General features: G+C 40.6%; 1 protein-coding gene across 2 annotated transcripts in view; it reads left to right on the forward strand.

Annotated features, from left to right (window-relative positions):
* Window positions 1-13,306, forward strand: part of LOC109968295 (ephrin type-A receptor 6) — a 160,197-nt gene extending 146,891 nt beyond the window's left edge. Inside the window, exons 10-17 of one of the 2 annotated variants that reach the window (XM_020614458.1) lie at window positions 322-447; window positions 959-1,144; window positions 4,862-4,923; window positions 5,498-5,707; window positions 8,440-8,589; window positions 10,507-10,700; window positions 11,352-11,501; window positions 12,247-13,306. In XM_020614458.1, coding sequence (XP_020470114.1) covers window positions 322-447; window positions 959-1,144; window positions 4,862-4,923; window positions 5,498-5,707; window positions 8,440-8,589; window positions 10,507-10,700; window positions 11,352-11,501; window positions 12,247-12,361 — 1,193 coding nt within the window. In that variant the 3' untranslated portion in view covers window positions 12,362-13,306. The remainder of the gene's footprint in view (window positions 1-321; window positions 448-958; window positions 1,145-4,861; window positions 4,924-5,497; window positions 5,708-8,439; window positions 8,590-10,506; window positions 10,701-11,351; window positions 11,502-12,246) is intronic. The other variant, XM_020614459.1, reaches the window with a different exon arrangement.
* The last annotated feature ends 570 nt before the right edge of the window (window positions 13,307-13,876 follow it).

Consider the following 13,876-nt stretch of genomic DNA (forward strand, 5'->3'; position numbering starts at 1 on the left):
ACTCTTTCCACAGGTAAGTGCAGAATTGTGTCCTGGGGTCTAATTAACCTTGGTTGGATAGTATTTATACTGCAGCAGCAGTAGTAGTAGTATCGTGAGTAACTTAAAACAGTAGTACTGTAGCAGTTTCTTGGCAGCAGCAGTAAAGGGTTTTATACTGTATTTTGTATTTAATTTTAATTTTAATTCAAATGTTATGCAAGTCTAAGAAGTGGTCATCTAAGTTTAGCTGATTTTACCCTGTTATCAGGATAACAGAGAAGAACACACTCACATGCTCCTGCTCATTGTCTCGGTATCTTTCTCTCTCTGTGCCCACAGTTCCTTTCCCAGGTATAAAAACATATGTGGATCCTGACACATATGAGGACCCCACTCAGGCTGTCCACGAGTTCACCAAGGAGATTGACCCAGCCAGGATCCGCATCGAGAGGGTGATCGGAGCTGGTATACATCCACACAGGCCTGCACACACACCTACATGCCCATTCACTTGTGTCTCATTGAATTGTGCCATTCCCCTGTGAGTGGAAGAGATTCCCTTCATGTTGGTCAGAATAACAAAAGCTTTAAATGTGCCCAAAGAGATTATATATTTTCATTCCATATATGTAATTGCTGTGGACCCCCCTACTGTACACACTAAAGAGGATGCTTTTTTCATTTTTCAGTGTCTCATAGTCATTTTCTCTGTACAGACTGCAAGAATATTAAAGCTTTAACAGCTTTAGAGAACAAAAGAAAGTTTAAAAATAGATCAGAAGCTTTTTTTAGAAGGTGAAAGAGAGAATTTTATTAAATTGAACCAATCAGAGAAGAGCCAGTAATGCTGGAGTTCAGGTGAGAACTGCAACAGTGCCCCCCAGTGGTGTAATATGCTGCTGGCCGATGGTGTGGTGTTTGATGATGGATTCCTACAGTAACTTATGATTTTTATTTGTGTGCATTTATATTCCAGGTGAGTTTGGCGAGGTGTGCAGTGGTCGCCTGAGAACGCCGGGGAAGAAGGAGATTGCTGTGGCAATAAAGACATTGAAAGGAGGCTATGTGGAGCGTCAGAGGCGGGACTTCTTACGGGAGGCATCCATCATGGGACAGTTTGACCACCCCAACATCATCAGGTTGGAGGGCGTGGTCACCAAAAGTAAGAGGGATCATGGAAGATGTAGCTTAATTGATCTGATATCACAGAGGTGTATGCCTGGCTGTTTTTACTGGCCAATGAGACCTACACATGCTGATGTGTATTTGTACAGTGGCATATGTGGTGCATCCTTGTTGCAATGTCATGTCTGAAGTACTTTGGGCAGGAATTTACAGAATAGAACCTACTGATACCGCAGATGAAAAGTGTATTTAGAGATGTGGCTCTAATGTTACATTTATAAACCAGTCAAGCATATTCATCACAAGTCCAGTGAGTGCTATACTAAAATGTTTTATCACAGTTCTGTTTGAAACACGAGGGGAACCCTCTGTCACTGCCTCACATGTTCATGTAAGTCTGAGTGTGAACACCGTGTGCACAACAACTACACTGGTAGTTGACCACACAAAGCAAGACTACTGCTTTGTTTGTACATTCCTGTCATACACTGCTGTATGTGTCTTGCATTTTCTCATGTAGAATTCAGACAACAAAAAAATGTACATTGTTTCATATGAACATCTGCAACTAGTCATTATGGTTGTGTTTAAAAATAGTCCTCACAGTTTTGTTGTATGGCAGTAACCTAAATGTTGTGCCCACATTAAGTGTTTCGCTTTAAAGCAACAATATGTTGTCCTTATACACATATTTGTGTGTGTGTGTGTGTGTGTGTGTGTGTGTGTGTGTTTGTAGAGCATGCATGATCCTCTACACAACCATAGTATGGTCTATGTGAGGGGGTGTGTATGTGCATTTGTATCTTTATATGCACTGCTGTGAAGCTCAATGTTGCTGTATTTGTGCAGGGATGTGCTTTATCTGCACAAAGTGTGTGTGTGTGTGTGTGTGTGTGTGTTAGTGAGTGAGTGTGGACTTGTTAACGAGCTCTGTTTTACGGGGCTCACCCAGCGCAACATACGGTTGTTTTTACAGGGGGTGTATAAACTGATACATGGCTGTGAATATTAATGTGTCCCCTGAAGACTGTCAACCTGAAAGCAGACAGAGGACACTCCTCAGGTCTGACTTCACTGACAAGGATTCAACTGATAAAGGCCGATACATTATTATTATTATTATTGTTATTAATAAATCTATGATTGATGATGATTTCACTGATAAAAGAACAACATTTTGAACCAACCAAATGGACTGAATAGACATTCAAATGTCTGTTATTTACTGTTATTTATCAACAATACTGATATTACTCTATAGTCAGAATACTGTATCTGCCCCATATTGGACATCTTCCCATGTTCCTTTGGTGAAATGTGTTTTTTAACTTCAGAAACAATAGTTTGATCACTACTCATACCTGAAGGTCTGTTTACTAACTTCTTTGTCTCATGGTCTTCCATGAGATGCTGTTTAACCCTGTGGCAAAAGGACACTAAGTGAATCTTGATGTAAGATTTAAGTGTCTTGAGTTAGGTAAAGGCATTATGTTTTCGGGTTGTCCATCTGTCCATTCGTTCGTCCAGATCATTCTCATGAACATAGTATCTTGGAACACATTGAAGGAATTTGTTCAAATTTGGCACAAATGGCCACTTTGACTCAAGTTCATCGGTGGTCAAAGGTTACACATCATAATATCACACAAACATAAAAGTATATAAATATTCAGTGAAATGGGCTGAATGTAACATAAGAAACATCTGTATTTAGAAGAGAGGAAATTATTAGAGCAAGCATTCCCTCTGACTACTGATTCAGTAGTGTTCATGCACACATGCACACACAATCTCACAGTGGTGCATATACAGTATTAATTCTGAATTTCCTTTCTCTGTCCGCCTGCTTGTCTTTGGGCCTTTCTCTCACTCTCTCCATCTTTCTTTCCTTCCATCTGTCGCTGTTCTTTAGAGACTAATTATGAAGAGTACTGTGCTGTGACTGACTGCTATACCTGTGCCGAAAGAACAGGTGACACATTAGACTCTGGTAAACAGGTGCATTTGTTTTTGTTCAGGAGCTGCACTGCATAACTATATATTGTTTCCAGACCGAGCTAATTAGCTCAGGAAAGCCAAGCCTGATCAAATCATTTCCCGTCTATCCCCGTTGGATATGTGTTATGAAAGTGTGTCTGCAGAGGCAAGGATGTGACGGTGACATTTAATTAAAACAAAACACAAACAAGCCAAAAAACCATCGTGTGTCTATTTGTTCTAAAGTAAAGTGAAACGGTCTAGTACAGACCACGGCTCTGCTCATCCACCAGTCCATATACCCTGTGTGCCCTTTTTCACTTGTAACAGGAGTGTGGGTTAGAATCAACATTCTTTTGTTGATGATTGATACTTATTTAGGTTAGATTAGTTAAAATGCTGAAAACACATGAGCCTTCTTGAAAGAGATTTAATCAGTGTTGTAGAGGTTTTTTGATGTTGTGTTGATTTTATGTTAATATACTGTAAATGCTCCAATATGCATCCTTTCACATGTATTGAAAGGACCCGTTAATTTTATTGAAATTGTATCATTAGATCTTACAAAATATGTTTTTTAATATTGCAATTTGAGTGGAATAATTAATTTGTGTGATACCATAGTGCTGCTTCCCTCCCGTAAAACTTTTCTTTCCAGCAGTTCAAAACGGCTGACTACTCCCCAGGCACAAAGACCTGGACCAGTCTGTAAATCAGTCAGTCTGGATCACCGTGGGGATCCTTAATGGGGAAAATTAACATTTGGAGAAAGAGTTTGTGCTTGCACCTGTTACCAAAAACAGTTAGATGTCAGGTCCTGTTCTGTTGAGCATGTTGAGATGAAAAAGTTTCATGTGTGATGCATCAGTCAGCTACTGTGGATGATCTGTGTGTCTCACTCGTGCTCTGATTTTCTCTGTCTCAGACTGACAGCAAAGGTAAACACACTCTGTTTCCCTCTGCCAGAAATGTTGAGCCTGCACTTTTTTTTTTTTTTTTTGTGAGTATTTGTCGGCAATGTTTACCAGAGTGTAGTGTATCACCTACATGACTGCGAACATTATTTTGTGGTCAGAGGATCATTTAGGGCCATTGTCCCTAATGGTCTGGTGACCTACTGTACAAACTATTTGTCATTCTTACAACGCTTTGCTTGATGCTATGCTATGATAGTTTGGCTGCTCAAATAGGAAATAGATGGTAACAGATGCAACATCAGAAATGTTGGCGTTTCTCATCTTGGCAAATGTAGGCCCCAGGTGTTTTAATGTTAGCATTGCACTACTTGTAATTATTAAGTGATAGCTTCATTGACAAGTCATGGTGCACATTTTTAGGTCAGATTTAAATATGGTGAGTCTTACTGTAACACAAAACCCAGCGTCCATGATCCAAAAATATTCATCTTTGATATTTACCCTTTAATCCAATGTTGATTAAAAAGCTCAGTACAAAACTCCACATACTGTACCAGCTTCTGACTGTATGTCGCGGTCTTTATTTATCGAACGGAAGTAGCTGAGGTGTCATCCAACAAAATGCATTAGTCACTACACATTCACACACAAACACAAAACACACACAGCACTCTACATTTGTGAGTTTAATCCATGTAAACAAATTGCAGACCAGCTGGGGTTTGTGTAAACTGACTTTATATGCATTGATTTGAGTGACTTTACTTTCTGGAGTCTTGTTCGAGGTCTGTCCGGTTTCTCCTGTCCTCTTTTTCAACATAACCTCTGCAGAACTAAGACATGTGTTGTTGTGTTTGCAGGCAGGCCCGTGATGATTGTGGTGGAGTACATGGAAAACGGATCGCTGGACTCATTTTTGAGGGTGAGAGTGCTGAAGTGATCAGAGAACTCAAGTATGACTACTGTCTGTCTGTTTTTGGCCTCAGGTGGTATTTTTGTGGGAAATAAGCGCATGACAATGCCGCTGATATAATAAGACAAAAGGATCACGCATCGGTGCCTTCATCTGTAAAAATAGCAACACCCTTGCAGGATTTTGTTAGTCCAGTCATTATAAAGAGATCACCCTCAGTGACTGTACCAGACCATAGGGGACTGCACGTAGCCACTGGCCAAGAATGTTTTTCAAAAACTGTAAGAAAAACAAGCTGTTTAACTGTGTTTTGTAAGTAACATTTTGGGCCATATTTAATGTTGCTTACTGTTCAGTCAATACACAGCCAGCAAACCTCAGAACAAGCGACTTTCTCTCCTATTAAAATAACTGAAGTATTTGACAATATGTTCTGAGGCTACACAGGTTTTTTGTCAGTGTCATTTCTTTGACTCCATCTTTGCACTCTTTCTCTCCCTTATTGTCTGTGCTGTTTCCAGGTTTTGCAAGGGCTTTTTTTCCATCAAATAATTGTTTCTCTGTATCTTGGTCTCCTCATCAGCAACATGATGGCCACTTTACTGTCATCCAGTTGGTTGGCATGCTGCGTGGCATCGGCTCAGGCATGAAGTATCTGTCAGACATGGGCTACGTTCACCGAGACCTGGCAGCTCGAAACATCCTAGTCAACAGCAACCTGGTGTGTAAAGTGTCAGACTTCGGCCTGTCCCGAGTCCTGGAGGATGACCCAGAGGCCGCTTACACCACAACGGTACCCCTGACAACCTACAGTTCAGCCATTCTAAACCATATGCAATTGTTAAATGTTCAGATGTTATACTCCCGTGGTACTTCAAAACCCTCTGCACAACAGTGACATCTTAACCCAAGTCTTAATTTGAAAACCTTTTGCTCGGGGGGATCAGAAGTATGATGCCAAAATGTTCCTTAACTTTAAATTTGTTCAGTTTTTGTACTGAAAAACCTATGATGCTGTATTTTACGGAAAATCATGGTTGGGCTGCTTTTCTTAGAAAACAAGTTTTGTGGTTGTGCGCCACAAATACAGACACTAAACATCTCTGAGAAGGAACACTAAGCCTCTTACTGTTGGAAATGGTTTTAAAGTTTTGCTGTTACTTTATTTGGTGCCTCATTTGGGCTCAATGACAGGTTATTTAATTCAGTCACTTGAATGGGATCTACACAAGTCTTCTAATGCTAGAGAGCTTTTCCCTTAATGATGAAATTGACTGTCCTAAACTTGCTGCTATTAAATTGCGGTAACAAAGGTAAGGCAGTGTGGCATCTAGTGCCACATTTGTCACATCATCTCCCCATTCATGGTGATACACAGCACAGCCTGGATGATACAGGATTTTTAAGGCTGATGCCAATTTTGATATCTGGAGTTTAACAGAAAAATAAGATGATAACAAAAACACACAACAAGGAATTTTGACTGGGGATTGCCTGTATGTAGTTATTGAAGGGGGCATGGGGAGCGTCTGAAGCAGCTGTCATTGTCATGTATTTGTCTCAGTGTGTACACACATTTATTTCTAGTGTTTTTCTGCTCATTTAATAATTAGCTTTTAATTCTGAAAGGCACTTTATTAGCCTTAAACCTGATACTACCAGTATAAAATCTTCAGTAACTGACATGTGAGTCACAGATACAGTATAATGTGTTTACTATGTCATTTAGGCAGAATGAGCGAAACACCTTCCATCAAAGGCTTATTGGTAGTCTACCGCTAACAAGCTGTACGGTAGTTAACTTTGGTGATACATATTTTAGCAACACTGTGTTTTTATAACAGCTGTCAGCAATTTTCTGACAAGGTGACAAAATGATAGGACCCTTGTTCACTGACTTGTATCAATGTTTTTCATTAATAAACATAAACGCTAGTTTATCAATAAGCTGTAGACATTAACTGTGTTTTCTGCCGCGATCAGTGAACTTACAGGACTGGTGTGTTGCAAACAGTGGAGTGGCACTGCTTTCTGGTGTACAGGCCATGCAATAATGGGATTGCTAATAAAATAGCCAAAACACCTATCGTTGGCTTTACAGTACTTTAATTTCTTCATATTTATCTGCTATTATAAATGCAAATACTGATTTATCTTTAATTGGCTTAGATCGGTTGGACTGGATCTAGTTAGAATGAAATGTAATTGACCAATCGGGAAACCTGGATGCCAGTGTAACATTTACTTCTTTCTAAAGCTTATGCAGTACATATTTCACTTTTATTCTTTAGCACCACCAAAGCAAACTGAGTTTTTCCTAGTCCTTGGTTCCAGTTAGTCATATTTACTGCCATCTGGCTGACATCTCCTAGTCTGTTCCTGCCTTTGGGAGAGAACCTCATTAAAAGTAAAGGTGACATCTCAAACTATGAAACGCACATGAGCAGTAGTTGAGACTCAGGAAATGGTTTCAACTCAATTTACGGAGATGTACCGAGGTTCTTCAAGACACTCTTTACCAGCTGTTCTGTGGCTGATCCTCTCTCTGCATGACTTTAAATATATATATCTCTGTCATATCTGTGCACCAGCAGCTGGAGATGGAACTCATAACTTATTTTCTGCCAACAGCCTACTGGCTGCTGTTGTGTCTTTATTATCACAAGCAGGTTAATAGCGTCCCTGAATGTAAGTGATATTGGTGTGGACAAATCACTGAATATGCACTTGGAATATTGCACACTAAAATTTTCCTTCAAAGGACAAGCATCAAAGATAGTGTTGACACACTGGTGCTGTTATCTACTGTCTACACACATCAGCAAACCGAGGCATCATTCTGTTCCTGCTAGATAGAACTGATGAAATTTTGGCCTTTTCTGTCTTCTATCCTGAGGCCAGTGAAAGTGATAGACTTGCCCTCCATAGCAAAATTAAAACTTCAAAATCATTTGGGTTGAAAGGACGCTGCTCCGTAAATCTGTCTGAGCCCACAGTGACCTCCATTTCTTGGTTTGTGCTGAGGTTATTGTGTGAAGGAAATGTTGTTTATGGTTCCAAATTTAACTTTCTGCTCCATAAGACTGTGGCTGAAATCCACAGAGAGGACAGGAGAGGTCAGGCGAGGCAAGGCCAGGTGAGATAGGTTGGTGTGAGGTGAGATGGTGTGTGAATGAAAACTGCAGGCCATAAACAGAAATGGTGATGAACTCTGATTTAAGAATTCAGAACTGCCGAGCATTTGTGCCCACAGTTTTTGTGAAATATAGTGTTGTGTGTTTTAAAATGGCTCTGCATTCACCTGAGCACACAGTAACAGCTTTCTCCAATTGCTAGAAAGTAATATTTGCATGGTTGAGGCCACTGAGGAGCTGAGATATTGCTGTGCGCAATAAAAAGTTTTAACTGTTTACTTTTTAGTTTGCAGGCTGTATTTTGGTGTGCTGATCCTTTCATGCATGTATCCATGAGTGGATATACAATATTATGTTTACGTCTCTTTAATTTATATTTTGTGTGTGACAGGGTGGTAAGATCCCAATCCGATGGACAGCGCCTGAGGCCATCTCGTACAGAAAGTTCTCCTCGGCCAGTGATGCGTGGAGCTATGGCATCGTCATGTGGGAAGTGATGTCATATGGGGAACGGCCATACTGGGAGATGTCTAATCAGGATGTGAGTATTGTGGTCTCTTGGACGAGAGCTGAAGCATCTTCAAGAACCTCAAGCGAGTCCTGTAGCCATCTAATAGCCCTTTAGACATAGATATAAACAACTGTTCACATTTACATTCCCAGTTAATTTGTTCTGCATGTCTTTGGACTGTGGGAGGACACTCCTGAAGAAAACCCACAGTTTAGTATAAGTTTTGTTATTTTGGAAAGATTAATGTAATAATTCTTTGACTAGCGTGGCACATTTAAGGTATCGTTTTACTTTTCAGCAAATTATTTCTGTACATTATTTGCTCAAAGGTTTTGTCCTTAGAGGATGGATGAGACTTGTTCCATGTTGTTTCCACAAAATGTCCCCCATAAGCCTGATCCTCTAACCTCAACACTACACCATGCTTCAGTGTTGACTTTTCATTTCAAGTCCTGCCCAGCTGAGTAAATTCTGAGTTTATTTTTCATTATATCTGTTAAAACTGTTGCTCTTTCACTTGCTCCCTGTTTTCTCACATCAAACATCTTTCTTTGAGAGAGGAGGTTTGGAGCAGAAATACTGGTGAGAGTCACCAAATGGATAAAAAAGAGTGAGGGACCAGAGAAGAGCAGTAAAGGTCAAAGGTTCAGAGGACTTTGGTCCAGCAGAGGGGGAGTTTAAAGTCATGGATTCAGTGTGGCTGAGTATCCCGCTGATCCCTGGGCTGTGGTCAGGGATTGGAGGGGCAATGGAGGAAGCAGAGCCATCCCTCTCTCCACTGAGTGTGAAAGCTCCACCGTAATCTCTTCAACCCCTCGCACACAGGCTTACAGTATACACATCTATACACAGACGCCCGCATGCACACAATCACTATGGTTCCAGGGTTTGGGGAGGATTTGTGCTGTTTGGGAATTGCTTCAAAATGCTTTCCAAGGCAAAAGGCCAGCCAAGCCGCAAAACCAGCCTAACACTATCTCATTCTGGTCAGCCACTTTCCACTGCTCCCTACATGGATACATGCTTTCCCATAGACCAGCAGATATGACTGGAGATCTACTATAGTACATGGAGGCTAATACTGTGCTTACTATTAGCTCAGATAAGAAACAAAACCAAAAAAGTTTTCATACTGTACATTTGGAAACTAACTGATCGTAGAGATCGTCAAATTTGTTTTCTACAGGAAACAAAACATCTGAGTTGGAGGTTAAGGGAAATAATACGAGTAGAAGCTTACAAAAAATGTTCTGACACTTCTTATTTAACACTTATTGTTCTGCTCTCTTCAGAAATTACTTCTGTGATTCATGCTCTAGGATCAAGTAAATGATCATTCTCTTTGCTGCAGCCTTACAATTAGAGAGGCAGAGCTGTTGTCATTGTAACTTAAATATTCCCAAGGTATCGTTGTTATGCTTCTGTTTTTAGCCATGCCGACAGCATGGCCTCAATCATTCCACCACTTTGTTCAGAAATTAAACTTCTCAGGAACTGTTGGGTGGATTGCCCTGACATTTTGCAGAGATTCCTGACTCAGGATGAAGTGTAATAGCTTTGGTGAGCCCATCTGTTTTCATCAAAATTTCATTTTCAATATTGCAGTGCTTTTGAAAATGTTTTATCTAGTAGATGTCAACCTTTTCAATATTTAATGTTCAGAGTTTTCATAGCATTTAAAGTAATAGGACCATCGTAAAGCTTTGTAAAAGCAACGTCAGACTGTACATGCAAATGCCAAACAATGCTGTTTTATCCAGTGGGTTTATAGTGTTTGTCTGATCTGTTGCAGTCTTCAAGATCACAGAGAAACAGAGCATTTTAACTTCTTCTTCTTCCTCCTCCTCCTCTTCTCTAACCTTTCGGCTAAAGAGATACAATTTTAAGCTGATTAAATTGTAAATTGTAGCTGCCTTCACCCTTCATCACATCTACCTGTCACTCCAGGTGATTCTGTCCATCGAAGAGGGCTATCGGCTACCTGCACCAATGGGCTGCCCCGTGGCCCTGCACCAACTGATGCTGCACTGCTGGCAGAAGGAGAGGAGTCACCGGCCTAGATTTACTGATGTTGTTTGTTTCTTGGATAAATTGATCCGCAACCCCAGCAGCCTGCTGCCACTGGTAGAGGACTTTCAGAGGTACAGCACAGAGGAGTTTGTATCTCTTAATGCATTCAATTGCTAAATACAGTAGTGACCAGGAACCATATCGGTCAGTTGCTGCTGTTGTTTTTTAACTAATGTTTTCCCAGGGAAAACCCAGCCAAACCCAAAGATAGCAGCATGTATTTTGTTAACTAATATAATATCAAGAACAGATATGAAAGAGTTAAGAACAGGGCCAAGTAGTGAAGGACTCATTCATCAGTGCAGTCACAATAGACTTGAATTCAGTCAATAACACCAAAGTGAGTAGATTAAGTTTATTTTACAAGCTGTTCCAGGTGGCTGAGGCAGAATACATAAAGACCTTCTTTCCCATCTCTGTCCTGACATTAGAGACAGACAGCAGATACTAGTCATGAGATTTATCATTATAACATTACCTCAGAGCTTGAGAGTGTTTTGAGTCGCAATAAACACTGAGCTATGTCCTACAGTACATCTAGGCCGAGACAGGATGACTTTTCTTGGTTAAAGAAGTTGACATATGTTTTAGTCCTACACCTTAAAGAAGCACCAGGTGTGTGTCACTCCTAGAACCTGGGCCAGTTATGTTTTCCAGCTTTGGGATGCTTTAAAAAGACAAGAAAGGATCTGACATCAACTGAGTTTTCTGTTTTGCACCAGTCTACCAGAGTCTCCGGGGGAGGAAATGGACTACCCAATGTTCATCTCCATCGGTGACTGGTTGGACTCCATCAAGATGAGTCAGTACAAGAGCAATTTTATGGCAGCAGGCTACAACACATTGGATTCTGTGGCCAGGATGAGTATTGAGTGAGTAGAGGAGCCAAACATAATCATTATTAAATGGCAGGAAACCAAATATGAGCTATCGCTGTAGCAGCAGGGATGATTTAAACAGGCACTCCAGGGATTTTATTTATTCAGGAAGTTAGTTTACTTGTACTATAATGAGGAACACTATTCAGTCTGTCACTGCCCTCTCTGGATGTGCAAGGAAGCTTTCGTAAGTGAGAGAAAATTGCCCTGATGGTGTCATAGTGATGTCATCAGGGCTATCTCAGTTTCAGCTTGTGACTTCAAATTTTTAACAGAAAGCCTGTGTTTCAAATTAGAGGTATATCATTTGAAAGATGAAGGTTTTTATCAGACAGAAGGGGTCTGCATTATGAGAAGTATAGGATGCTGCATTTTGATCCTGACCAGTACTAGAGGTTAAAAGTTAGGATATCAGGAATCTCTGCAGCTTCAATTTTGACTGTTCTTTTCGTAATTTATCTCTCACAAGTCCACCAGTGTTACTGAAGTGCACTATTAAATCACTGAAATGGGGCTTGTAGCACTGAGGCTGATGAGTGAAGGTCAAAGTGCATCTGTGATCTGTGCCACATGATCAAACTATTGCTCCCCTTTACCAAACAGAGTAAACCTACAGTAGCCTACGTGACTCAGGTGGGCTCTATAAAAGGAGCTTAAGAATTAATGTGTTTAGTGAAAGTGTATAGTTAAAGTGTTCTGTGCATATTTGTTTGTATCTGTGTTTCCCCTCTCGGCCTAGAGATGTGAGGCGTATTGGGGTGGAGCTGATCGGCCATCAGAGACGAATCATCAGCAGCGTCCAGACCCTTCGCCTTCAGCTACTGCAAGAACAGGAGAATGGCTTCCATGTATGAGGACGCTCTTTAACACCGCCTGGCATGGACAGATAGATGGACCAGATGGAAGTGAAGTCTAGACCATAGGACAGACAGTCTTCAGCCTGTGCCTGAGTCTTAACCCCTCATGCAGGAGGTCATTGGACAGACTACCACAGCAGACTACCCCGTGTTCTCCCTCACATCCAGTAGTAACAGACCTTTTTCTATTATCCACCCATTATCCAGCATACCTGGTTTTGTCAGACTATTACAGTCTGATTTAGACTTTACAGACTTGCCCTCACCTAGGGGAATGTAATGCCTTGTTGCAGCGACAGTACTTTGTGTGTGGAGCAACAACATCTAGGGATGTAGATTTGGAAATGTAATCTACTGAATCTTTTAACTTTTGCTTTTCTTGCTCCAAGTTATGTGCTCATGTAGCTGCAATTTTCTTATTTAACAAATATCAATATTTTTTTATTTTGGATTATGATTATTTCTCATGATGGTATTTGCATTGCTTTAGTTGTCCTTCTCTCCAGAGAATCTGGTACACTAATACTTGAAGAACAAAGCAAGAAGCAAGTTATGGAGATTTCTTGAATGTTTAGTGTATAGACAATTAATCGATAATTATTATCATAACCTAATATCTATATATGTGCAGTCCTGTATGTGAAAGCCCTAGTAAATCTGGATCTTATTTAAAATGTTATATTTATTTAGGATTTTTTTTATCCAAATCAGCAATACACTATTATGCAGAGTTGTGCAATGAAAGAACTCCTGCTGACATACAGATGGGTGACAAAAGGAACACCTGCTCTCTTCCAGGATGACAATGCCCGCATCCATAGGGCATGAGGGGTCACTGGTGTGATGTGAAACATATGCTATGTACTCGGCAGTCACCAGATCTCAACCCAGCTGGTGGGAGATTTTGGAGTGACATGTTAGACAGCGTCTCCACCACCATCATCAAAGCACCAAATGAGGGAATATCTGTTGGAAGAACGGTGTTCATCCATCCAGTAGAGTTCAGAGACTTATAGAATCAATGCCAAGGAGCGCTGAAGCTGTCCTGGTGGCCCAGCACCTTACTTGGTTTTTCCTTGAATTTGCCACCTTTCTGTACAGTATAATCATGAGGCTCACACAACACCATCCACCTGTTTTATTGTCACATGCAAAGCTTACATAACTGGGTTTGTTTCCTTTAGATGAATAATCACACAAGTCTAATCTGGCCATATTTTTAGCAAAGAGGGTCCTGAGTTGTGTAAACAGCATGATTTTTTTTGGGCGACTGAATGATATACATTGCCTGAAAGTACACAGTATCCACTGTCTCAACATATGAATGCTCACAGATCTTAAATACTGTTTAGATATTAGATGTTTGAAATTGTCTGGAAACATACCTTGGACTGGTTCTTCCTTACACATTTATTCGTTGTTTCAGCACACACACATGCACATAGACTTTGGTTTGCAGCTCTGGGGCAAAGTTGAGCTAAAGCAGAGCAGAATAATCTGTCTCAGGTGTAA

Source organism: Monopterus albus, unplaced genomic scaffold (genome assembly GCF_001952655.1).
Source record: "Monopterus albus unplaced genomic scaffold, M_albus_1.0 scaffold146.1, whole genome shotgun sequence".
Taxonomy (NCBI): Eukaryota; Metazoa; Chordata; class Actinopteri; order Synbranchiformes; family Synbranchidae; genus Monopterus; species Monopterus albus.